This window comes from Pygocentrus nattereri, chromosome 24, assembly GCF_015220715.1.
Source record: "Pygocentrus nattereri isolate fPygNat1 chromosome 24, fPygNat1.pri, whole genome shotgun sequence".
NCBI lineage: Eukaryota > Metazoa > Chordata > Actinopteri > Characiformes > Serrasalmidae > Pygocentrus > Pygocentrus nattereri.
This window is the reverse complement of record NC_051234.1, coordinates 5,917,928-5,944,629: the sequence shown is the minus strand read 5'-3', so window position 1 is coordinate 5,944,629 and position 26,702 is coordinate 5,917,928. Positions and strand designations below refer to the sequence as shown.

Genomic DNA, 26,702 nt, shown 5'->3' with positions numbered 1-26,702 from the left:
GGCACTGGTTCAATACTGCAGCAGGTTTGTTCAAGGCTTCTGACACACACACACACACACACACACACACACACACACACACACACACACAGAGGCCTAGAGTTCAACGCCGATTGACTGCTAGCATTCTCTCTTTTTTTCACAGACAGACCATTTCCAGATGCAGCCGAGTTATCAATCCGAACAGACACGCAATCCGGGTCCAATGTCACTTCTCCTCATTATGTTAATGGTTAATACATGCAAATGAAAACATTCCGGCAATTTGATTTCTTTGAAGATAGTTTGCATATTGTCTTAGCCATAATGACGGCACACTTTGCGCCCCGACTTCGATTTATGCAAGGCTAGTTAGTTCATTTTTATCAGTGCTGAGTTCATTTCTAGGGCTACTGGAATGCATTTTTTTCTTTCTCCCCCTCTTCTCACTATTTAACTAATTAGGATTCAGGTAACATAAGCAGATTTTTCACGCTATTGGTGTTTTTCTTAATTAAGAAACAAATGAATTCTCCCCAGCAAAATAGATGGAACAACGGGATAGGGTGCCAGAGGCCAGATGCTGCTGCTCTTAATTAGAAGTCACTCTATTGTCTGAGCCTTTCAAATGAAGCTCCAATCTAAATGGATATCAAAAGAGCTGCTGGAGTAAAGGGGGTTAGAGTGAGAAAAAAAAAATCCGGCCATTTAAAATAATAAGAAAATAAAGATAATGGAAGACAAAAGATATGTCCTGGCAGCTGGAGCCTTCTACGTACAGGTGAGAAGGGTGAGCAAGCCCCCTTACCTCAGGAGAAAGGGGCTGAAAGAGTTGAAAGAAAGTGGCTGCCCTCATGCCCTCTGTCTTTCCCTCCAGCTACTGCTGCCGCTCTGTTGAGAGACTCTGAGTCTTTCAACCTTGCAGCCACAGGCTGCTGTTTCATCCTTCTGCATCGGCCCTTTTTCATCAGTTCGTCGTTCGAAGAAGAAAAAAAAACATGCGACTTGGCTTCTCAGCAAAGGTTGTTTGTTTTTTTGTCAAAAAGCCGTTTAGCGGTAAATGACATTGCGCTTAAGACTTGTAAAGACAGAAAACTTTGTGAAAGCGAGTATAAAGTGCGACACCGGCGTTTTATTTCGACATCTGAAGGCAGGCTGCTTTGTGGCCTTCTTTTTTGCACCTAAGGTTAAAAAAAATCACATTAAAAAACTAAATAAACAAATAATAAACGAAGAGAAAGTGCACAAAGCAAAGTCTGCTTACTTTGAAACTTCAGACGGAGGAATTGTGTGTGAAGCGCAGTCATTTAGGTCAGCTGGGCAGAGTTCAGAACACTGGACTGTAGGCGTGTGTGTATTAGTGTGTGTGTTAGGTGGCTGAAGGCGATAGCATCGGTGGCCCGTCCATGTGCTAAGCACTGCCAAGCCCGTGGGTTTCTCCTTCAGACGGCATGGCTTAGGAGCTCCCAGCGGATGGGCCAGTGCCCAGCGATACGGGCCCAGGACCGCGGCATCCAGGCCAAGCCTCGGCAGTGCCCGAGGGGCTGTGCCATCAATGCCTGCCTGCACGTGCCAGCCTGGACACAGCCCAGCAGGCCATTTCAAAAGGGGGGTGGGGGGCTGCTTTCGGAGGATCAGGTATGCGGTGTGATTTCCTTTTCCCTTTGTAATGTACCCAGTCAAAGGCAGAGCCAGGCTGACTTTCAAGTTGCATAGCGCCTCGCCTTTCATTTCAGCCACAGACTCATAATTGATTTCGGAGTTTCCGAAAAATTCCGGATGCCGAGCAAGGTTCACAGAAATCGTCTATGCTATCAACTTGGCATCACAGGGCAAAGGGAAAAATCAGACAGTATTTGATATCCCAAACACAGGGAGAGGAATTGTTTAAAGCCTTAGTTTAAAAAGGTCTGTCGTTAATAGTCTCAACATTTCAGCTGCGCGTTTTTTTTCTCCTGCGCTAGCAGAAAATTCGAACAAGCTACTTTATCAAGGACTGGGCTGGATCACTCAAAGAGAATTTGAGCTTTGTGGAGCTTTGCAACTCTATGCATTAGCTTCAATCACATGACAAATTAGCTGAAGAAATCTTTCATCACAACACAAAACATGCAATTTCATCAATACTCTTGGCTGTGAATTGTCAGGAAGAAGCACAAAAAACAGATTTTAAATGTAACAATTTCATGCAAAGCAGTGTGCATATGGTTCCCTGGGCTGCTAGGAGCATCTTCCTTATTAAAACAGCCATGTTTTAAACACCTCTACTTATCCCCCCGAAAATTACCATAATCCTCCCTCTGTTCACCCATGTGCTTTCGTTCATTTGCACTCCTGTTTGTTTATTTCTATCAGCCCAAGAGATTAGAGGGGGAGATTACCTAGCGCCGAAACACGAGACGCCATCAAAGACCGTGAGGATAATGTCACTCTTTTTCCCTTGCTTTTCTTTCCCCCCTCTTCGGCAAATGCTCGGCAGAGTGGTAGAACAATGGCAGCGGTGGCGCTCCGCAAAGCGTGACAACCAGACGAGCCGATCCTGAGGGACAGGCCACATGTAAACACTCAGGCTGAACACGGCGCGCTACTAGACCCCCGCGTCCTCGCCTGCTAAAAGAACTCGGCTCCTTTGGTAATATCAATGGGGGAATTACTGGGCTTTTAGTGGGTGTAGGTGTTGAGCACTGCTGTGATGAAAAGGGGGGGGGGCTCCTACAGGGAAGACGTATGTTTCAATTATGAGTGAGCAAACAGCAAGGATAAATTAGCTAATCAAGGCATGTGATGTAAAAAGTGAACCGATCCAGAATTGTGATACTATTAATGATAAGAACTAAATGTTTAGAAACAATCAGCCTTTGCAAAAAAGAAGCTGTCCTGCTTTTTCTTAAGACACAGAATTATGTTTCAATTATTAGTGAGTAAAAACAGCAAAGCTGAATTAGCCAAAAACATCCAAGTGATATATAAAGCTAATCTATCCAAAATACTCATAGGGACAGCAATACTAATTAAATGTACAGAGTCAGTCTCTTCAAATCGTCCATGTAACTTTAGAGTGACCATACATTCTCTTTTTACAGGACATATCTTTTTGTGGGACCTAAAAAAAATGTCCGGCTAGGATTTCTGAATTGCTTCAAATGTTCGGGAGTTGGCTTTGCTTTCATGTTGACACTCACTTTCCACAGCCTGTCCCTGCCTCCAGAGTCAAACCAAATATGGTCATCAAATATAATTTGCTAAAATTACGTAATGCACAGCTATAAAGGCTATGCAGCTTTAAACATATGATTGTTTACACCAGTATGGACAGCCTTGATTTCTTTTTAGATGAAGCCATGTCTCTTGACAAATACCGTAGTTTTAATCTCTAAAGCAATGAAAAAAACATAGATTGAGAAAAACTTCTCCACAAATGAGAAGAGAAAACATCTTACAAATCAGTGATATTGCTAACTTGAGAGAGAGAGAGAGAGAGAGAGAGGGAGAGAGGGAGGGAGAGAGAGAGAGAACACAAAAGTTATTTCTTCTTTTCCTTTAGGCAGCATTTCTGTGTGGCTGTCTAATTATTTATCCTGTGGGTCATTCATGGCTCCCATTAATTCCTCTTGCTCTCTCTCTTTCCCTAGCAGTGAAAGAGTACATCTGCTGCTGATAACATGCCATTGAGGGCGAGCAGCATTTGAGTTGCATGAGAGAGGCAAAGAGAGAGAGAAAAGGCAGCGCTCCTCTTTCACACCGACCCACAGGATAATAGCATTAAAAAATAGCTTTCCGCACCTTAAATCCACCAAAGATACATCGCCTTTCTCACAGAGAGCTGGGCCTCGCAGATCTCCTCGCTTTGCAGCTCTTAATTCGGATGATGCTGGGGCAGGCCTAGTCTGTTCTTTTGGCAAAGAGATGGTGAGAAAAAGAAGAGGAAAAACAGAGGCTAGACGGAAAAGAGAAACAGGTAGGGAGGTGTGCTGCAGGAACAGTGAAACTAGTAGACAAGCGAATAAAAGCCATAGGTATTACAGATTTTTGCCATGCAGTAATTAGGTCAGAAGGACTGCAATGGTCACCCACTAAATGAATGTCTTAGCATTAGTAAACCCCTCGTTGATCTTCTTGTGCATGGAGTGTCACCATAGTCTCTCATACTGACATCTGCCAAGACATTTTCCTTTAAGCTGCTGTCATCCACTACGTGCCTAGTGCTGGGTGATATATTGACGCTATTGGAAAATCAGTGTTGTCACAAAACAATATTGTTTTAGTTTATGTTGGTACAGTAACATAGTTAAATCAGAAAAGTTACAAAATACATGAAAATAAATAAACAGTGAGTTTTCATTCTGGAAGGTTCCATTCTGGCTTTGGTCTGGTTAACGTTGACAACTTTTAGGAGAAGAACATAACAGTCCAATTGAAACACTGTACCATGTCTGTAAGACAATTTTCTCATTGCTTAGATATACACTAGATATACCTGGTCTGCACACAATGACCACACTGCTAACTTAATTGGTCAAGCCACACTAACCCTAACACATCTACAGTATGTTCAGCAAAGAGACATCAAGACCACAGGGACACTGAACAGCTCCCAACTGGATGCCCAGCCTCAAATCCAAAATGTATGAGCCAGACATGCCTAGTCTAAAAGTTTTAACACATGGTCCATCTCTAGCTTACGTCTGTGATCGTCTCATATGCATTAAAACATTTAAGCTTGATTTTGCCACCATAGGTTCACCTCTATTTAAGTTTTCAATTGTGTCAAAGCGATGCTACCTCCTAGCTAATGAAGTTCAAGCATCTACAATGAAACCTTGAGCTGAGTCAATTCCCTGTGTTTGTGCAGCATTAACATTTACCCTTGATTTTAAGAGATTATTTAGATTACTCAGTGAACTAGTTAGTTAAGCAAACATAGTTTTGCAAGAGCAGCCTCCAGTAATACCTTAAACATATTCAACCGAGTAAAGATGAAGAAAGACAGCTTTAGACAGCAGCTTTAAGAAGCACTTGCATGATTCAATCTGGGACGCTTGGATAGAACATTACCACCGAACAAGAAACAAACAAACACACCAACTCTGCAGCTCCCTATTACACAAAGCGAAAAGCTGCCACTCAACTTTGTGCACTTTTTATGATTTAGCTGTCTGAGAAATAACAAATATCTCTAAAGGCTTTGAAGTTGCATTTTGGCCAAAACAATGCAAAATATGGAGTTTGTTCAAATTCCTGTATTTTCTTTGACAGTGTGAGGGTAGCAAATAATAAATCCAGCTTACCTTTAACAACAAAGTACAATCTAAACTCTTCGGATTGCTCCCTGGCCTGAGTATAAATAAATTACATGCTGGGTGTCAGTGCTTGGTTTAATACAGTAAGCATAAAGGTGAATCTCTCTAAACTGACACAGCTACTCCAAAACATGAGACATCGGATCAATATGTCCTCTGAATTCACAGACCATAATCTAGGGAGACCAAGCACATCTTCCAACAGACTGTAAAGAGTAACAATGTTTGATAAAATATATTACAAATATGTACATGTTTTGACCTATAAACCTGTCTCACCTAATGTCTCATTAGCTGGACTGTGGCCTTTGTGGAATTGGAGCTTTCGGTTTGCTAGGATGTTTTGTTTCTCTATAAAAAAGAGACTCTCCAAATTTCTCACCTTTTCTTGATCATATTATTTATGTATGAAAATAAATCTGGCAAACTCTGCCTGTCACAATGACTACATATTCATATAATGCAGTTATTGTAGCTGGTTTTCCACAGTTGTTAGCTTTCACATTATGCTTCTGCAGGAGCTAAGAGAATGTAAATTGGTGCACTGTCATCCATTGGGTGAAATGACACGGCATGGGTCAATAAAAGGTGAGCTCTGTTTGGTTATCTGAGCTCAAGCTCTTTCTGTTTACAGTTGTGATCTACTAAGTTTCAAAATCTAGAAAGTGACATATCTAATGAGGCAATGTGACCACTTTAGAATTACAACAAACAATTTGGATTTGGGAACTGTGGGCCAGTGCAGATATCAATATTTTATATGTACATATCTGAGGATGCCGATTTTTCAATGGTTACACTATCATGAGGCACCAGAATGTAGCTGCTGCACAATTTAAGGTGGAATGGGAAAACTCAAACAAGAAACAGGCGAAAAAGAAACTGACTTCAGCAGTTGAAAGAGTCGAAGGCGTGAAAAAAGGAGTTGACAGGTTGGTAACATTGACTTATTTTTTTGCTGTTTCATAGAATCAATAGATCAGTATGTTTTGTCCCATTTGCTGATGTTTGTTAGTTTTGGAGTAGCAACTGTAGTGACAGCTCGCAAACTTACCTAGCTAACGGTAGTTATTATTTCCTCATTGTCCATACAACATTTACAAAGGGTTTTATGGCTACAAACATAAAAAGTGTTCAATTTGGCAATGTGTGTCCAAAAACTTTTGGGGGGGAAGAGTGCATTTGTTTTGCTGCTGAGATCGACTGGTATCGTCCAATCGTGCTAGGAGGCCATCAGTGATGCAGACAATTTTAGCACAGCAGCCCAGCGTTCTGTTCTTTTGGAGTACAATAAATACATCATCAAATATATGTTTGAAATATTGGCCAAATCTAAACATCTGTTTAATACCTATCTGCTGATACCAGACATCATCATGCATCCTTATTTGTTAATCTCATTATTTATATGGCAATTCATCATCAGCCAAAATATCACAATCACGACAGATGATTGTGACAACCACAGTGTTAAAACCAATTTTTAAAAAGAAGAGCAGATTTAATGAAACAGCCCCACAAACAACCTCAGCATTTAAATGTTAATCAAAGCTTGTTAAATATAAAAATGACCAAATCTTTATCAAAACTCAAACTTGAACTGTAGTTCAAATTCATTTTTAAATCTCCTAACAACCGTGCAAGACTTGGTAGACAATCAAACCATCCCAAAACTATCACCATTAGGTAAACAGCTTTCATCTTTGATAGATAGGAGAAAATCATTCTTGCTTCAAAAAAAAACCTACTGGTGTTTCTGTTCAGTTATTCCGCTGTGAGAAGACAATTCAGCGTTATGGTCTGAAAGGATGTGCAAGTGCCAAGAGGACATTGCTGATAAAAGGAAAAAAGAGGAAAAAAGGAAACCTGCAAGTCAAAGAAGCTGCTGGTCTTCGCAGCACATTGGAGTTTCCACCCCAGAGTCTAGACATAAACACACTTTTGTTTTTTTGAATGTGTTTGGGATTACTTCAATCTTGAAAAGCAGAAAACGCAACCAATGTCTAAGACTGAACTTTGGAGGTCTAGAAAAAAATCCCAGCAGGTTTTTTTTAAAACCTGAAAGCAAGTCAAGCTGCAATGGGGCACATGTTGAACAACCTAAATACTAAAGAAAATGTTATATTCAGATGTTGAGGCTTCTTTGTATTTTCTGTTAAACACACACTTCTGTGCTTTTTCCTAACACTGAAAAATGAATGTCTCTGACTTTTGCCCTGTACTCTATAAGGGCATGTTAACTGATGTAACAATGACTTAAAAAAGTAAAACTAAAAATGCTAAGTAAAAACTCTCACCTACTCTTTACTTCTTAAAGAGTGGGTATGACAGTATTTACTTAGCATTAGATAAACAGAACAAAGCACAATCAAATCTGACATTAAAGAATAGGTCCAATCTGCAATGCCTTTGAGAGATGAGAGACCTTGGCTTGTTCTCTTGTTTTTATTTGATAATCTCTGCATCATCCACAGAGCTAAGGGCATGGATTACGTACTGTACACACTCACAAATCAATGGCTGGAGAAAGAAACATACAATCACAGCTCTAACAGGTTATCTGAGAAAAGAGGAATGTTGCAAAAAACTCGATCTAACACTTTGGCCATTCAGAGCCATGATAACGTTCTTAGAGGGTTTTTATTTTAGAAAATATTTTCTGGAAGTTTAGTCCAGGCTAATCCTATATACTGTACAAGGTTCATTTTGACTGATCAGAACTAAACAACCCTCTATTTTCACACACACACACACACACACACACACACACACACACACACACACACACACACACACACAAACACAAACACATACACACACACAGTACTTTAAAGGTCTCTAGACCTGTGCACTATTATTGATAAGAAAAAGAAGCTGGTCAATATACATCATCTAGCCGAAAGGATTACATTCTTATCTAAAATGATATTCAGTAAAGTATGACCACAGAAATGCCACTGGAGTGTTCTTGGGATCTGGTCTTGTTCTTTAAAAAAACGGAGGGGAAAACACTTTATTGGAATTAAGATCAGTGTCAAGATTAGAGGAAGAAACAGAGTGTGATTCCTGTTTAAGCCTCTTCTCTACTGCACTTTGTGGGCTTTTTTTTCTTTCTTTCTTTCGTTCTTTTTTTTTTTATTCCAACTCACTGCACAGAGCCAGACGTTGCAGGTTGTAGGAGTGCGCTCTGTCTGTCTGATGGAGGAAAAGCTCTGTGCTCTTTGTGTGTGTGTGTGTGTGTGTGTGTGTGTGTGTGTGTGTGTGTGTGTGAGAGAGAGAGAGAGAGAGGGAGAGACGCACAGGCCCTGGCACATACACTTGCAACAGACTGTGTGGAATGCATGAAACTCATTACAGGCATTATACAATAGGGGTGCACTAATCATGAATTTTTATAGCCGATTCCAGTCGTGATTTCTTTGCAGCCGTATCAGCCAGGGGCCATTTTTTGGGTCAATTAAAAAATTTTTTAAGGAAAAAATGGAAAACCCAATTTTCCTTGCTGTTATGAAATAGAAGAGTTTGATGTAATATGTAAACAGTCCATATAGATAAACTAAGCTGCACATTTTTAATTCATTTTTATGATGTCATGAAAACCAAGCCATTCACCTACATTCACATATCAACCTACAGCAGGTCAGCATGTTGAATTGATAGTGTTTTAGCCAAAACTGCTTTTTGAATGAAGCATAAAACAAGGCAGCCAATTCCAACAGCGCTCGTTTAAATATACTAGTCTTAAAGGCACAGTAACAGAAACAGGCTATTTAATTCCTAATAATAAAGATGAATTTTAAAAATGTAAAAATGAATTGTGACTGTTTTTGGCACACAAAGCTATAAAAATGTTAAGTGGACCTCAGGGGGAAAAAGTAAAATACACAACAATTATAACATATGATAGGGTTGAACAATTTGGACAAAATATCTAACTTTTCTGATCAATATAGCAATTTTGTTTCTTTTCTATAAATTAAGCTCCATGCCTGTTTTATATAAAAAAGCCAGCTGTTTTTTTCAGGCTTTAATACTGAGTGTGGTGTGCCAGATCATCAGTTCACTGGTTAAATTTCCCTACTTAGCGTTTGTTAAGCAATGTTGGACAATGTAAGATGATTAGAACTGCAGCTCTTACAAACTGAAAATTGCAGTGTGTCAAAGTGCGATTTTGATATTAAAAAATGAATCATTCCGCTCTAGTTTATGGGTCCTAAAACTAAAAACTTATTTCGTTTTTCCTAAGCAACAGGCACCTAAGGCAACAGCACTGTTTATGTGCTCTTTATCCAAAGTTTGCACTTTATGGGCTAAATGAATGTACTGATCTGAAAATTGAAACAAAGAACAGACAAAATAAAAATGATATGGCTTTGTTGCCAGTCATGTATTAGGAGCGTGTATCAGCTGATTCTGATTTTGCACCCCTATTATATAGTTTTTGTACAATGCCTGTGGCTAAAAGATGCTGCTATGCCAAGTGCTCCTTTTGATTGTAAAGTTACTGCAGCTCAGATAACTGAACATGCCCACATCTCTGCAGTAAGAAACATCAGTGAGGGACTCACTGTAGCAGTGTTATCAAAGACAGTCTGATATTCGAATATGCTAATTCTATTCGAATACTCCTTTAATTAAGTAACTCTCATCCTGTCTGTTAAGCCCACCTATTACAAACAGCTCATTTGCATATCCAAATTAAGTATTCACATTCACTTCTAACCTCAGTATACCTCTGGTTAGTCACTCATCACAAGCTTTCTGCCACTCAACAAAGGCAGAAGTTTGTCGTTAGGGCTGATGGACTAAATCCATCATGTGGATTAATGCCATAATTTACATCGTTAACTGTTTATGTCCTAAGCCCAAAAGTGCCACCCATGCACATCTTAGCATCTTTGGTCTTGTATTACACTATATTATATTCACCAACAAATGTATTTTTTTTTATTATCCACTGTGGTCTAATGGCCAGACAATCCAGAGGACTTTGCAGATGTTCTGAAAATTGGGCCCAGGATTTCACAGTGAAGAACAACACATAGTAACACAGAAAGCTCAGCTTCTCCAGCTTAATGTGGAATGTTAAGTGTGTCCATCTCAAATGGTTGCAAAGTTATTCAAGTTTAAAAAAAGATGGTCCTCAAAGGTCCATCAGACTGGATAATTTCTTGAAACTGACCTACATTAACTGCTACTGTCCTCTAACTACTATGTCATACGACTTCAAGCATAACTATGTTAATATTAAATGATGCTACTTCTCTTCCTCATAACACTCTACAGCAGCACAGCTGTACTGTAAGTGACTGCGTAAAGTCTCTCTTGCTACCTTGGCTCCTGAACAAGGGCACAGCCACACACAGTCAGAAGCCTCAGTCAGGGCACTTGGAATCAGCACAGCACTAAGGAGAGAGGGGTTTGTGTGTGTGTGTGTGTGTGTGTGTGTGTGTGTGTGTGTGTGTGTGTGTGTGTGTGTGTGCGCGCTAAGACATTCGCACACAAACACACACACGGACTACGGCCGGCGTTCTAATTGGCTAATGTATGCAGGAGCTGGTCCATGTTGGAGGGGTATCAAAAAGCAATCAACGCTCCATCCCTGATGAGGCCGGCAACGGCGTTGATTCAGTGAGGGGATGGGGAGATGATGCTTTGGCAAAGCGGAGGGTCTGTCTTCTCCAAGCCCCTGCCACCCCCACCCCCCTTCGAAATGCCACACAATCACAAGACATTATGCTCACATCTCAACTCCAAAGCCACAGGAAAAAAGAGAGGGGGGTTGGGGTGGAATCAAGGGGATACTGAGTTCATCACTCACTAGCTGATTGGGAGAGACCCATTTGTCCACTCGTGCATACAGCCACTGGGAACTAGTGGTCTTAGCGTTGACTTTCAAATTGTCAATTTGTGGGCAAAAAAGAAAATACAGGACCACAGAGTATGATCTGTGCAATGGGTAAGAGTAATGGAAAACATCATCTTCAAAAGCTGTTTACTCTTTCCGACCACTACAGTCCTTTCTGGAACTAAAACTAAACAAATGCACTAAAAGAAGGTTTCAAGGAATTACACAAGATAAATAACATGTGCCACATATCAAAGCAATTTTTTTTAAAAAATTGTATTTCATCTTTAGAAAATCAAAACTCTTCATTATTTGAATTTCATTATTTGTGACATTTATGACTTTAACCAAACCAATATGTAAAGAGAGAGACTTGACAAGGTTTGTTATTACCAGTGCTCCATCTGTACTAAATGCAAATCAGTGCAGATTGTTCATTGCATGTTTTGCCTTTGTTTTGTTCCAGGGTTGCACAGTATTGACAAATTAAAAGTGCTGTAATTATATTACTGTACAGGGGTGCACAGGTTTGCTAAAGTTATGCCTCCAAAGTACATGGAATGACAACAGACAATAGACAAACAGTATTTAAAACGTTCATCTTTAAGAGATGCTTCTTATCTGAAAAAAAAATCCACAGATGATTCTGTTCATCATTACACTGTGAGAAGATACTATGAGATTGAAAGAATGTGTAGCTCTCAAGAAAAAAGAAAGAGGAAAATGTGCAAGTCAGGCAAAGAAGCTACTGTTGTTCTTAGAAGAATGGACAGGCCGCCCAGACCTCAACATCGTTGAATGTGTTTGGGATTAACTGGATTGTGGGAAGCAGAAAATACATGCAACTTCTAAGATCAAACTTTAGAGCTGTGGAAAAGCTTTTGGAAACTGTAATAAAGGCAAAGTGTAGACACACTAAAAACTGACAAAGTTGATATTTTATTTAGCTCATTTTCTAATTTCCTGTTAAATGTGACTCATTCAGACTAAAAATTAAATAAATGTATGGTGGTCTCTGACTTAAAACTGCATGATCATACTGTTCCCTGATCAGTCATACTTTCTCTCTCTCTCTCTCTCTCTCTCTCTCTCTCTCTCTCTCTCACACACACACACTCCTCTGCAGCTCTTGGGAGAGGACGCTGGGATCTGAGCTCCACTTAGACACAGAGCAGGAGGATTTCACAGATGGCCGCGGTGAAGCTTTAGCCTTTAGCCGACAGAAGAGCGAGGAGCGGGGGCCTGATTTCACACCGGTGTGTAAGAGTATGCGCGTACACACGTGTGTGTGTGTGTGTGTTTCTCATGAAAGCAGGCCACTTATAATCCACTGACTGCAGAAAAGGCCCGGAGCTATCCCACTGCCCAGACGGCATCCTCAGCCCAGCCTTGCCTACAAAGCCATGCATGGTGTGTTAGGCTCCCAGGCTGCAGGATTCACTGTTGCTACATCGGTGGGTGCTGGGCAAAAGCTATGCAAGCTCCAGGTGGACTCTGTCAGCCCTGCACATTACAGACATGTTTTGCAGCCCCTATTCATGCTGACTATGGGTCCATGAGCTCATTCAGACAAGACAACTCTGATCATCAGATGTCAGAGTTAACACTGCCCAAAAGACGCTCCATCTCGCACAATCAGCACATCTCAGCCGTGTACTCATCTTGCGGGCAAGGGGCTTTTTATCATTAACTGATATTATCTTTAACAGCCCTAAATCTATTTGTTTTGAATGCCTGTACTGAGTACTTGCTAGACTAAGTGTGGAACAGATCATCTTAATGAGCCTATACTAGTAATGTTAGTATATAGCCCTTCTAATTATTAGTTAATATAGCTAACTAGTATAACTTAGCAAATGTTTTTCGACCTATGCTAAATTTTAAGGCTAAAGGTTATGTAATGTGGAGCAAGGAGGCGGACGCATACGCTGAGATAAGCGACTTTTATTGAGGGCAAATCCAGGGTCGCGGTCATGACAGTCCAGGTTCAAAAATCCAACACCGATAGAATGAAGGACAGACATGACAAAATAAACACAGACTGAAGTACAAGACAGAGGCTGGAATAACAAAACATCCAAAAAAACATGCATCAAACAAAGACCAGTGAAAACAAAGGGCAAACACAGGGCTTAAATATGACACCAGGAAGACAATCAGGGGCGGAGTCACAAAACAAGGGGGCAGGACTAGGGATATCAAAACAAAAGCACATGGACTATCAAAAGGTAAACCAAAAGCACATGGGGGAGTGGGAGGAGCCAAGCGTGACATATCCCCCCACCTAGGCACACGGCTCCAAAATGCGGCAAAAAAATTAAAATAAAACAGAACAAAACCAAACAGACATCAAGAACAGGATTAAACAGGGACAGGAGCCGGGACACAAGAAACGAGGGACGGACACAGAAGCAGGAACAGGCATGGGCACAGAAGCAGGAACAACGGGCACAGAAGCAGGAACAGGAGCAGGAACAAGAGCGGAAGCCAAAGGTACAGACACCGAGACAGGAGAGGGAACAACAGGAAACATGGACTCAGGCACAGAAGTGGGAACAGCAGACAGAGCACCAGACACAGGAACAGACGAAACACAAACAGACAGAGGACGAAACACGGATGGAGGTTGAGGAGGCACATCACAAAACGACGCCAAACGAGAGACGACTGGAGGCACAACAGGACGAGGGAAACAGGAACGTAACACAGACCACACAAAAGACAGGGGAACAGGGACCAACACTGACACAGGCACAGAAACGGACACGCAGACAGACACCGGGACAGAAACAGAAGAAGAGACAGAACGGGAACCAGCACAGGAACAGGAACGGGCACAGACACAACAGACGGGAACAAGACAACGCCTGAAACAGAGGAGCGACAAAAAAGCGAAGCGACAGAAACAGAAGCAGAAACAGGGGGCCCACAGGAAGCAAAAGACACAGGAGGAACAGCAGACACAGGAGAAACAAGAGGCCCACAGGGAGCAACAGAGACAGGTGAAACAGGAGGCCCACAGGAAGCAACAGGCAAGGGCAGGATGGGCGGGAACAAAGGAACTGCGATGTCCACAGAGGCATGCGAGCCTGCAACGATGTCCACGGAGGCAGGCGAAGGGTCCGGAGGTGCAGCGACTAGTGGCGGGTCTGGAGGCGCGGCAACTGGTGGCAGGTCCAGAGGCGTAGTCATGGTCGGTGGATCCGGAGACGCGGAGACTGGCGGTGGGTCCGGAGGCATGGCAACTGGCGGCGGGTCCGGAAGCATGGCGACTGGTGGGAGGTCCGGAGGCGCGGGAGAGGTGCAGGATGCGGCCACGGGATCAGGAACACGGGCTGGGGACAGCTGCTCCAACCTGGAGGAACACACTGACACAGGACCCTTTCAGCCACTCCCAAGGATCACTCGAGCTATGGGAAGCTTGCAGCGGCGCTTGAGAACGAGCCGAGTACCACAGTAAGGGTTATCTGCAGGTTCCTTCCATCTCACCATGTCTTGCGCTGCAGGTCCCTCCTCCCTGCAGCGTTGCTCAAGCCAGGTGGACCCAAGGCGCTAACCTGAGCTCTCGTCATCCAAACCAAAAACGGGATGGTCCTTTGCCTTCCTACGGGACCGATGAGATGCTCGTGTCTCCTCGGTGCCAGGGGATTTGCTCTCACTGGCTTGGCGGCGTTGGGATGCGGATAACAGCCGGAGTTTCATCCCAACAGAAAAGCCACATTCCAGTATGCATCCTTTGGCAGCTGGTCTTTCTGTAACACCGGGGAGCAAGGAGGTGGACGCATATGCTGAGATAAGTGACTTTTATTGAGGGTGAATCCAGGGTCGTGGTCATGACAATCCAGGTTCAAAGATCAAACACAGATAGAATGAGGGACAGACATGACAAAATAATCACAGACTGAAGTACAAGACAGAGGCCAGAATAACAAAACATCGAACAAATATACATCAAACAAAGACCAGCGAAAGCAAAGGACTTAAATACGACACCGGGAAGACGAGGGACAGGTGAAAACAATCTGGGCAGAGTCACAAAACAAGGGGGCAGGACTAGGGATATCAAAACAAAGAAGCACACGGTACATATTACTCTGTCCATCTTTTTTTTTTTTACTGTCCTTGTAAATCACTCATCCAGCAACCTGACCAAAAATAAATAATTTTTTAAAAACCAGCCGTTCTCTGTTACGCCATATCTCTTAAGTTAACAGAAGTCTTGAAGTGTCTTTGAATTTCAAAATAAAAAAGAAGACTAAAATTAAAGATCTCTGAACATATAAACATTGTGAGGAAATTTTGAATAAATTGCTATGAAGAAAACAGGGAGCAAAGCGGGAAGAAATAAGACGACGATGATAAGACGACGATGTTGGCTGCAGTCTCAGAATGAGCTGTGTGGAGATGAAACAGTCTTAAAAATGTAAGATAGATTCATGCAATCTCAGTTTGCCCAAACTGAGCTGCATACATATGAGGAAATGTTCTGGACATAATCCATCGAAAGTGGCTCAGAGTCACTCATTTCCAGTCCATTCACTGGAACTCTTTCATGAGACAACTCATCGTTGACATCTGGGACCCTGACAAGAACCTCAGTGAGAGAAACACCTGAAGACACTAGTGAAGACAAACGTTCTCTATCAAATGCTTCAAACGGTCCTCGCGAGACCACTCTTCCTTTGACTGACTACATCTGTGAAGCAACCTTTTTTTCTTTTAAACAGTCCTTTAATGATAAAGTCTGATTGATGTAGACGAGAACAGTGGAGGATATTGTCATGCTTAGAGATAATGGGGCCTTTTGAATAGATTTTGATTCTAAGGTGGCAAATACAAGATGATGTGCCCATTTAATATGATGCTAGTTCCACTTAGAGAAAAGGGAGACTTTTGGGCTTATGGCTTATTATATGAGGCAATTTACCACTTTTCTTATAAGTGTGGAACAGTCAGTTCAAGGCTACTCAAGGCCCAGGATGAGAACAAAGTTATGAAACACACACATACACATCTGTTATTTTCCAGCACATTTGTGCCACATAACTCTCATGCATAAGTTCCTTGCATGCCGTTCGTTCAAGGCAAACAACCCAGTGAATCACACCTACATGTCACTGCTTATGCAACAAGCTGCTGTACATCTGCAGTGACAAGTATTGAAATATATCGAACAATGTAGTGGAAAATGTGCTCTTGCCAGCACTGTGACCTGTTCTGCACTATACATTGCCACAGCCAGCTTCCTGAAAGCAGTCAAAGGTGGTGCAGTGGAAAGAAAAAGTACAGAGAGAGAGAGAGAGAGAGAGAGAGAGAGAGAGAGAGAGAGACACTAAAAGACAGAAAGAGAGAGAGGAAGACAGATGTCTGTGACCTTCTTGTCCTTCTTATTTGCCTAGCTGCCTCTCCACTTCAATCTGAGACGCAGAATCATCAGATCCCAAACGAACTGTCAAACGTCTGTGACGGAGGCAGAACCAGGCATCAATCAATCAGCTCTTCCCTCTTTTTTATCGCCGAGGTTTTTCAGCTGTTCCCCTTATCACCTGACCCAGTTGTTTCCTGTTTCAGTGGCTTAAGGAGAAGTTGGAGATGATCAAAATGTGCACTTCAAACTTTAAATACGACATTTGCTTTTGCTTTTCTGAGTATATAATATTATCAGTACTTCCAGAACGCTTAAAAAATGCATGAAATCATTTATCATAGGAAAAACAAATGATTTAAAACAACTATAGCCTTTAAACAACAATAACCACCAGTGTATAGAAACTGCATAAACTACATAGTAACAAGTTGCTGAATGGATGTCAGTCTGTTATGCAGTTATCTTATTTGAATAATTTAGTTTTACCATTGCTGTACTCATAGTTTTCTAAGCAGTTATTTAATATGACACACATTGTGAATAATAAAAATGCTGTAAAGATGGTATATTTTGGCACATTGTCCAGCTATAAGAGGAGCAGCATTCTTTCTTCTCTTTGTTCAAAGCAGCATCAGAAGTCCTTAATATTTGAGGAAGTTCATTTTGAGATACGCCTTTGAAACTGAACAGTTCCAAAGCATTAGTCACATTATCGCTGCACTATTTAGGAATAACCTGCAAGCTAAAATCTCAATGATCACAAAAACTGTCACAACGTCATATCAATGTTAATGCCACTGTTCTTGTTCCATCTCCTGGCTTAAACTGAGCAAAGAGTTTGAACTATACTGTACATAAGTCCTGCATATAAAGCTAATTGTAGTCACTTAATGATCCGTCAAATCATTACACCAAGACACTAAGCAGTGCTGTCAAACCCATGAGTAGCTTTACCCTTCTGCAGATCAAAACACAGCTGTCTTAAAGTCATGTTCTTAAGTTTTACAGTATTCCTAGCCCTTCTGACATAAATTGTTGATCTGTTTACTTGCCGGGGCTTTGTCATGTGTAATTTTCCGGCCAGCTCTTAAGACGCCGTCCGTTTTGTATTCCTGGGTCGGGAAAATGCTGATGTACAAATCGAACTGAGAGGCTTGCCGCATAATCCTCCCCAGCACCTATTCCTTAATGGGTTGAGTTGGGGGGGGGTTCATCCTAATACCAGAGGAAATGTCCGACATCCTACTTTTTTACACCACAAACCCTAGTTCATAAACACGCAAGCATCGCTAATGCCTGCCAAGTGTGAAACTTCGAACATCCTGGCAATCAGCTTACTCTCAATGGGGGTCGACATATTTCAGAGTTTAAAAAAATATATATATATACACATCACTGTATGCTGTTAAAGAGAGTTGATGTGCAGGAAAAAAGAGGGGGGGTCAAAAAATCAAAGAAAGCATTGCTGGTCAAAAGCAGAAGGGAATGGACCTGAATTAAACTCCCTGGAATCACTACTGGTTTAAAACTGGTAGCTGCTGATTTTGGCCAGATGCAGCATTCACTCCATTTCAAAGGATATGCTCCCTTCCACGACTGTCTTTGAGGATGAAACAGAGTGTGAGAATGTGTGTGTGTGTGTGTGTGTGTGTGTGTGTGTGTGTGTCTGAGAGTGAGTGTGCTCATGTACGTGGTGTGTCTCACACCTGGTCATAAGCCAAATCAGCTCAGGACCCAATATCCATATTCATTACATGCTAAGATTCCAGTCAAGTCAGAAAAAAAGAAGAAAAAATATATAACACTCACACAGTGACCGCAAGCATCACAGACTAACCAAACACACTTAATTGAGCCGTATCTCTGCGGTGGCGGCGCGTGGACCGGCTGAGGTGAAAGGGAATGCGCGAGTGAAATGATTGAATTTGTGATGTGTGCACTGGCCCCCTTTCACTCTCTCTCCGCCTGCTGCCCCTTTCGGCTGGGGCCAAACTCAGAATGTTAAATGAGGCGATTGTGTCCCCGAGGCAGAGGAGGGGGGGGGTGGAAGAAATGCAAGCATCTCTGTGTTCCTCTCTCATGGGACTGTTGTAAGGATGATGAGCAATATGACTATGTCGGAACTTACAAGCAAACCTGGCTACATCTGGGACCTCTAGGAAAGTAAAAGGGGAGTGAGAGTGAGAGACAGAAAGAGAGAGAGAGAGAGCCTTTTGCTGTTGACACAGCATGATGGGTTTTCATATAATAGAACTATTTTCAGATATGCACCAAAAATATGGATACAACGTTTAGTAAAAGTCACAAATGTAATTAGGTATTATAGCTGTGCATTCTGAGTATGTGTAGTGAAAGTCTGCATGGATGTTGTCAGTGCACAGGAATGTCCTCAGGGCTCACTGATGCTTGCATGGACAGATGGGCGCTTTCATTAAAAAAACATGAAAAGTTAGTCTGGCCAACTTTAGCCCTCACCTCTTCAATTTATCTGAACACATCCAATAGTTCGGCTAAACGATAACAATACAATAACATGAATAAATCTTCACTGAGGAGCAATTAGAACAGTTCCTGTTCTTACAGACAAAAAAGTTTAGATCAAATGTGCCTTTACTTTTTAAAGCAAAGTAAATTTTAAGTACTCTGACCCTATGAACAATACTAACAATCACACCCATGCAGGGACACACATACACAAGAATACAGACCGATAATGAGAGCTTTGTCTGGGTTTAAAAAGGACGTACTTGAGCCAGAGCTCCACTCCAGGCCCCGCCACAAACGGCCTTTCAACATCAATATTTAAATCTCACATCTCTGTTGTGATTAGAATGCAGCCTGCCGCACCCCCCCCCAAACAAAAGGGAGAAAAAGAGCAAGACAAAAAGACCAATCGATGATCTTAGAGTCTAAGCTAGATTCCTAAGCAGTTTGCCACTCTCAGCACAAGAGATAAGATAAACTTCCTTTGACCTGAGAGATGAAGTTGCCATGGCGATCAGGGGAGTCCACTCTCCCTATTGATATTTTGCTGATGTTACAACGAACCGAACCAGATCCTGCATCTGATAATGCTGATTAATTAATACCGATATTGATCCGTACAAGCACAAGACAAGGCTATTAACTGGGAGGCTGAAAGTCAATTGGTACCCGCGGCTCAGTACGAATCACTGATATCAGGCACGTAAAAGGGGCAAGCAGACGACTGGGATTTGTCAAACACAGTTTCGCCGTTTGATCTTGTTAGGTCCTTCAAGATAGAGCGGGAGAAGAACTGCGTTCTCATGCGGTTTAAGTTGGAATGATGGCCCGGAACAAAATGAAAGTGAGCGAATATGGTTGTGGTGCCTTGAGTCAATGCAAACAAAAACAAGGCCTCAAAGTTTGACCACGATTTGATTGCCAACACTGCCTCTGGATAAACAGCAGCAGGTCTCCATTCCTCTGAATGGAGCAAGCAAGGGGTATTATGAGAGCATTCTGACTCACAGGAATCTTTACAGCAGAATTCAGGAAAAAGGAAAATAAAGAGGAAACTATGGCCGGAAGTGACCTCCACCTTTTGAAACCAGCATTACTGCTTCATCACACACAGTTTTCCAGAACAGGAGAGAGACACTCCAGGGGTCATTGTCCATACCACTCTAACTCTCTTTAAACACTACAGATGCATTTCCAGTACAGGAAAGTGCCATCAGTTGACACTACATCCCAAGTCTATTGCAACATAACCGACCCAGTGGCGCTTTCATTCAAGACAGAAACTGGTCACGATCGTTTCGTTTTTCCATCGGGAACGTGCCCTTACTGCAGAGCAGGCAACTAGTGATAATAATAACAATAATAACAAATAATCTCAAATGAATAGCTGGCGAGATAAAAAATGACAAATTGTCTGTATACTGTGCTAGGCTCCATTTGCATATGCCCATTTGCATAGTGTAATATGGCGGCTTCAAACAGACAGACTAGCAGGCAAACGATGCTCCTTGAGCGCAGACGAGGCAAAACAGCACAAGCTGTTATTGGCTGCCAACAGATGTCACTGTGAAAGTTGGCATGCAGCAACCATTCTTGGTCTGACATAAATCTAGAAGGAACACTAGCGAGGAACTCATCAGTGACTGAAAAAGTGGCACTTAAGCATGGGAGACCCCAGTGTCCCGAGCTTTTGATGCATGCCATGCTTAAATGAGATTGAGATCCCTTCTGCATAAGCAACTGATGCTTGAGTTTAACTCAGAATTGAACTCAACCACAGCAAAGGCTGAAGTAAGGGACGTATGACGATATCAGTATCATATTGGTATCAGCAGATATTTGCTTTAAAAAATATTGGCATCCAACAGATGTTTAGTATGTTTATGTATCGCCATCTGTAGACATGCATATGAAAAATATCAGATATTGGCATCAGCTCACAATTCCCATACCCCCAGCTGAGACACAATGCATGTGCCACTCAAAAGCACAGATTTTGCCATATACAATCAGTTTAGAAATGGACTTGAGTTCACTTCCACTGCTCGTTCTCTCATCTCTCTGATTCTGTCTCAAATCACACATACATACACAATGCCAAATACATGGGCACTAAATCCACCTGGATTAGCACAACACAAATATACCAGAACGTTTATTTGTAGAGGGTTACAAATGTAGCAAAATGAATAAAAAGCAGACATTTTAGTGTAACTTACAATACATACGTCATTTAATACTGGTTTGAAATATTGGTCAAATACTGGTCATCTGTCTGATGCCAGTAATTGCTTTATAATATCTGCTGATACTTGCATAATTCTGGAATCAGTGTGCAAACGTAATAGGCATTCATGTGGAGTGTGTGAGAATTGGACAGGTTGCTCAAAGTACACCATAAAATATTCAGTAATTTATTCCACAGCTTAGTTACATATTGCAATTTTACTATGGTAAAGGCCAGTTTTGAGATAACAGCTGAAAAACAATGTACTCTGCAGCCTTAACACAAAGCAATTGATAAACAAATAATAGCAACAAATAAAAACATGACAAGAATGATTCTTTACATGTTAACACAACTTGCCAACTTTATACACCACCAATACACACATACACACACACTAGCCCTTCACTCTCACATGCGTACAGGACTCAATCCATTTCTTTCTATACAATGCACATTCATGAATACACACACACACACATACACACACTCACACACTGACATGTTGGCAGCTAAGTCAGCAAACACTCTCCCAGTGCCATACCATTCTAAGTTGTCTGTGATAAATCCCATCCAGTGATCTGAGTGTCAGCTGATAGGCCTCGCTTGGCTCCGATGTGACATCATCAGCCGGCGCATTACAGCTCAGGGCTGCAGAGATGAGCATCACATAGAACGCTATGAAGTCAAAGTGACAGCCTATTACATATGCCATTACAACAGTGGAGCTCAAACTGAGCTCTCCAACGCACCAATCCAACTCCAGCATGCCACACTACTATCTACAGTAGCCTAAGCTACATCTCATAAGACGTTCCCGGATTTTCTTCTAAATGCTGAAATCAAACATTTTTGGAACTTGTCTCTCTGTGCGTTGCTCGCAAGTAAGCACCTTTCACTAAGAGTCAGTCGTGTTCAAACTGCCGACCCCTAATAAATCAATCAATCCATCAACCAATAAACAGATCAATAAATGAGCAAATCATAGATTCAATGTCAAGTGCCACTACTGCAGTAAAAGGTTTCAATTGTCTTTATTTATTTATTAAACCAAAGGTTATGATCCTGTGAATGACTTGTAGAAATACAAAAAGTCAACAAGTCACATCAAAAGCTGCAACTAACAAAACCGCGTGTCTCTGAAATGGTACATTTATGTGATAAGAGAAAAACATTCTTAAATTTAAGGTACATTAATGCACCACGTTGTAATACCAAGCAATTTTGGACCATTTCCATTGATAAATAAAAAATACAGAAAGAAATGGAGTTACAAGGTTTTGATGTGATAGCGACACCAGGCTTGAACAGATAAAACATCGTGTTAGACCTGCAGTGCCTAGTGGGTATAACACTTTCTGTTAGGCATCTGCACAAGGCTCCTTCCTCCCTCTCCCTCTATAAACAGATGGAGAGAGGCTCTTCTTACATCATCCCACCTTCTCTGCAGCCCCCGCTTTGCAACTTTGGGGGCAATTTTACAGACAAATTACACCAAAGGCCACGGTTTCAATTTAACAACCTGTGTATCTGCCCTGCCTATTAGAGCAGCGGAATACATCTGTCAATGTAAAACGTGGCTGAAGCCTGAACACCAACACACTAGGTTAGAGAGGGAGGGAGAGACAGAGCGAGAGAAAGCGTGCACAAGAGAGAGAGAGAGAGAGAGAGATGAGTTCACACATCATGCCACAGCCACAGCTAATCGCAAATCCGTCCAGCATCAGCAATATTTTCGCTACCTTCCATCATAAATTTGACTGCCACTGCCTTGGAATGGCTAACAATCTGGACAATTTATTGGCATATTGGCAGAGTGGGGGGGTGATAAGGGCTAAAACAACAGCAGCAAGCAGCTGGCCCAGAGATATGGGCCTGATAACACTGATACTGTATGTGCTCCCATCCGAAACACCTCCTCTCCTATCACCTCCCTCTATCAAACTCTTATTACAATACAAAATGATTAAAAAAAGAAAAACATGTAAGAGGGTTTTTTCGCTTTGTGGTGGAGGGGGTAAAATGAACCCTAAATATATATTTATATAGGGAAAAAATAGAGAGAAAAGAAATCAGATGTAATGTTTCGTCGGCAAAAAACAAGGGAGGAAAAATACATAATTTATCACAGTATTATCGGGATATCCAGGCAACCTAATCAAGCAGCACTGAGTGACTATTTTTTGCCTTATCATCCAAAGTGGTGGAAACGGAGAGGGGAATTATCAGTCGACTGCAGATTGCTGGGCTGGAATTTTAATGGTAATAATCGGGGCCTCTGATGGTATATCTCACAGCCCTATCTTTCCCATTATCGGGCACTATCTCCTCAGTCATCGGAGCAAATTAATGGCGCTCTTTCACCATCTCCTTTTTATCATGGCTCCGAGAGCGCCCAAGGGGAAAGAATAAGCAAAATATTAAAATACTGCATAAATCACAATTTTAGATAACAGGCCCCAACGTATGCCTGTGGACGGTGGGGAGGGGGGGTGGACGGGTGGGTGGCTGCTGGAGGGGGTGGGGGGGTGGTGGGACGGGCGTTAGACCTTTTTTGTCCTTCAGAACGACTGTACTGCGCTGACTTTCCGCGGAGCCGCCTCACACAGCCTTTCTTCCCTCTGCTCCCCTCCCGCGCAGCTGGGGAGGACCACTGTAGGCTCAGCGCGACCTTTTCTCTTTCAAAGCGGAGCTCTATTTCAGCACGAACAGCCGTGGGCCCTGGTGTGGGAATGCTAATGACGATGTTTTCGGTTTCAGTTCGCTCCTGGACAGCAGCCGTTTTTGGAAAGGACATGATTGGCTGCTTTTCACCTGTATTGTTGTTTCAAAACTTGTCAAGGAATGTAACATACAGAAGGTCCTGACGGATGTAAAATGAATAGCATCACTAAGACAGGGATTCATTGCATGCTGTTAAATGTGTGTAAGAACACAGCAAATGCTCTGAGTAAGCCAACTTAATTTGCTTCGATTGCCAAAAAAAAAAAAGACGGGAAAAAAAAATGCTTCAGCCATCGCGGATGTCAGTCGACTTTAAATATTTGCGTTAATCTGTTACTGCCTTTCAGTTCACTATTTAAGGAACAATAAAATGCTGGATTGAATTTTGGAACGGATTAAAGTAAGACCTTATCGTTATCAAATATCCATAATTTTACTCTTAAAGACTATAATTCGAATGCAAAGAGGTAAATGTAAATGGAGTTGGCATACAGACACACACACACACACACACACACACACACACACAGCAATCTGAATATTGATTTGAGCAAAACAAAAATATCTTCAAGACATTCTCTGATCGAGGATAGTACAGAGTCAAGTAGCCTCTTGGGAGAATTTAACCTGTCTCTCAAAACAATTCATGAGAGAGCCACAGCGCACACACACACACACACACACACACACACACACACACACACACACACAGCATGCCCCACACAGACGGCCTGCTTCCTCAAGGCCCTGCCACACATTACCACAACATTTCACCCTCTTATTTCACACATTACTCAAGAATAAACTACATAAAGCGCACATATTCATATCACAGATCAAACTCCATTATTTTCAGCCCTGGACAATTTTTGTAGAGCCTAAACACGCTGAGATTTTGGAACCACCTGACCACCTGACCAGTAGAGCTCATTCAGTCATTAATCCACTTAAAAATCCTACACCAGCTCTCTGATCCACCACCGCTGGGCTTATACATTTTCACGAATCATTTGATAATGCCAGTGCATATAAAAATAGCTGTCAATGACTAAAAGGTCTAAAAGATGATTACAAATGTCAATTGACAATTTGTAATTAATCTGCTAAATATCTCACACCTAAAAATCCGTCAGAAACTTAATTTCCATGAAATAAATAAAATTACACAACGTCAGCAGTAATAACAGCTACATTAACTAGTTTTAACACATACTGTCATTTAATAATGAACTGTGAATGTGCAGGGATTGGACTGAACACTTAACACAGCATACGTAGCACAAACTATTACTGTTATTACTGTAATCACTAGCGTTAACGCTAATATAGTAGTTATTGCTATGTAGAATCTGAAGCTGTGTGTGTGTGTGTGTGTGTGTGTGTGTGGGTGGGTGTGTGTAGGTGTGTGTCAGACCACTCTGGTTCATTTTATGACACGTTAACTAAATTATACACTTAAAACGACCTCGTTTATTATTTGTCGACGTTAAACACAGAAACCTTGCTTAAATTACTGCCTCCCCTCACCTGCTCGTCTCTGTTAGCCGTAACGGTTATCGCTAACTTACTGTACCTCAGCAGCTCAGTTAGCTCGATTAAGCGCGGTGATGTCTGTCGAATAACAACCAAATAAGCCGAAAAGGGATCGCCTTCTCGCCCCTACTTCAAAAAACTGTGCCGTATTGAGACATAAAAATTAGAAACTCACCCCAAAAGTAGGCCTATCTATTTCTCTCACAGTAAACGCGGATACCGGCAAAAAAAAGCTGCCTCGTTTCAAATAAAAACAAACCAAGCTGCACGTGCGGCGCCAGAGAGCCGTTACTCCGGAGCCGTTACAAACAACTTTTTCTCTTTCTGTCAGAAACGCGACGACCAAAAAAACAGGGTTTACTTAGCAATGATGATAAAATAAACTCACGTTTGATTTGCCTGGGGTTGCTCTGCTTTCTTCGGGACATGCCTGCTCTGTTCGGAGCTGCTCTCAGCGGGTCCAGGTGGAGCTCGCCGGGTTCGGGTTCATCCAAGAGCCCCGAAGGGGTCGGTGGCGAAACCGCGAGGAGGGAGAAAAAAGGAAGGGTTTTTTTGTCGCTATTCACAACGTCTAAATCTCCGGTTCTTCTTTTCCCTCTTCTCTGTCTCTCTCTCTCTCTCTATTCACGAGCACGCTGTTGGATCGCTCACTCGCTATCTCTCTCCCTCCCTCTCTCTCTCTCTCTCTCTCCCTCTCTCTCTCTCTCTATTCGTTCTCCGAGCTGAGGCGGCACGGTGAGGCGATCCGCTCGAACTGACTGGAGAGGTGAAGGCGTTTCGCGGTTTTGTTTTTGAAGATAAGGTTTGTGCCTCGCTGCGTGCCGTACTCCTCTCGTGTGCGTGCCGCTGGAGTTTTTACCTCAGAGATCGTCTAATTCATTCATCCATTCATCCATTCATTCACTAATTGGGTTCTCCCTTTTCAGTGCTAGTAACCGCCTGGCGCGGCCACACAACCCCTGTCTGTTATCTGGACATCCTTATATCGCGGTCAGACGATTAATCGAAATCAATTGGACGGAACGGTTTGGCGCAAATGGAGCACGCGGGCTAGTTGACCTCACACTTAAGAGCTGTGGACACTTAGTTTAAACCCTAACTTTTAAAACTAGGGTTCTTTAAGGGTTCTTCAGTAAAGTCAGAGTTATACATAGAACCATGGACACCTAAAGAACCATTTGAAAGCTGAAAGTGTTCTTGGCGATGACGTGGCAAGTGATTAGAACCATGAGTTCTGTG

General features: G+C 42.1%; 1 protein-coding gene across 1 annotated transcript in view; it reads right to left on the bottom strand.

The window, feature by feature from the left end:
* Positions 1 to 26,304, bottom strand: part of zfpm2a (zinc finger protein, FOG family member 2a) — a 163,067-nt gene extending 136,763 nt beyond the window's left edge. The window contains exon 1 of the mRNA XM_017715636.2: positions 25,852 to 26,304. Within this exon, the coding sequence (XP_017571125.1) occupies positions 25,852 to 25,891 (40 nt within the window). The 5' untranslated portion in view covers positions 25,892 to 26,304. The remainder of the gene's footprint in view (positions 1 to 25,851) is intronic.
* Between the last annotated feature and the right edge of the window lie 398 nt (positions 26,305 to 26,702).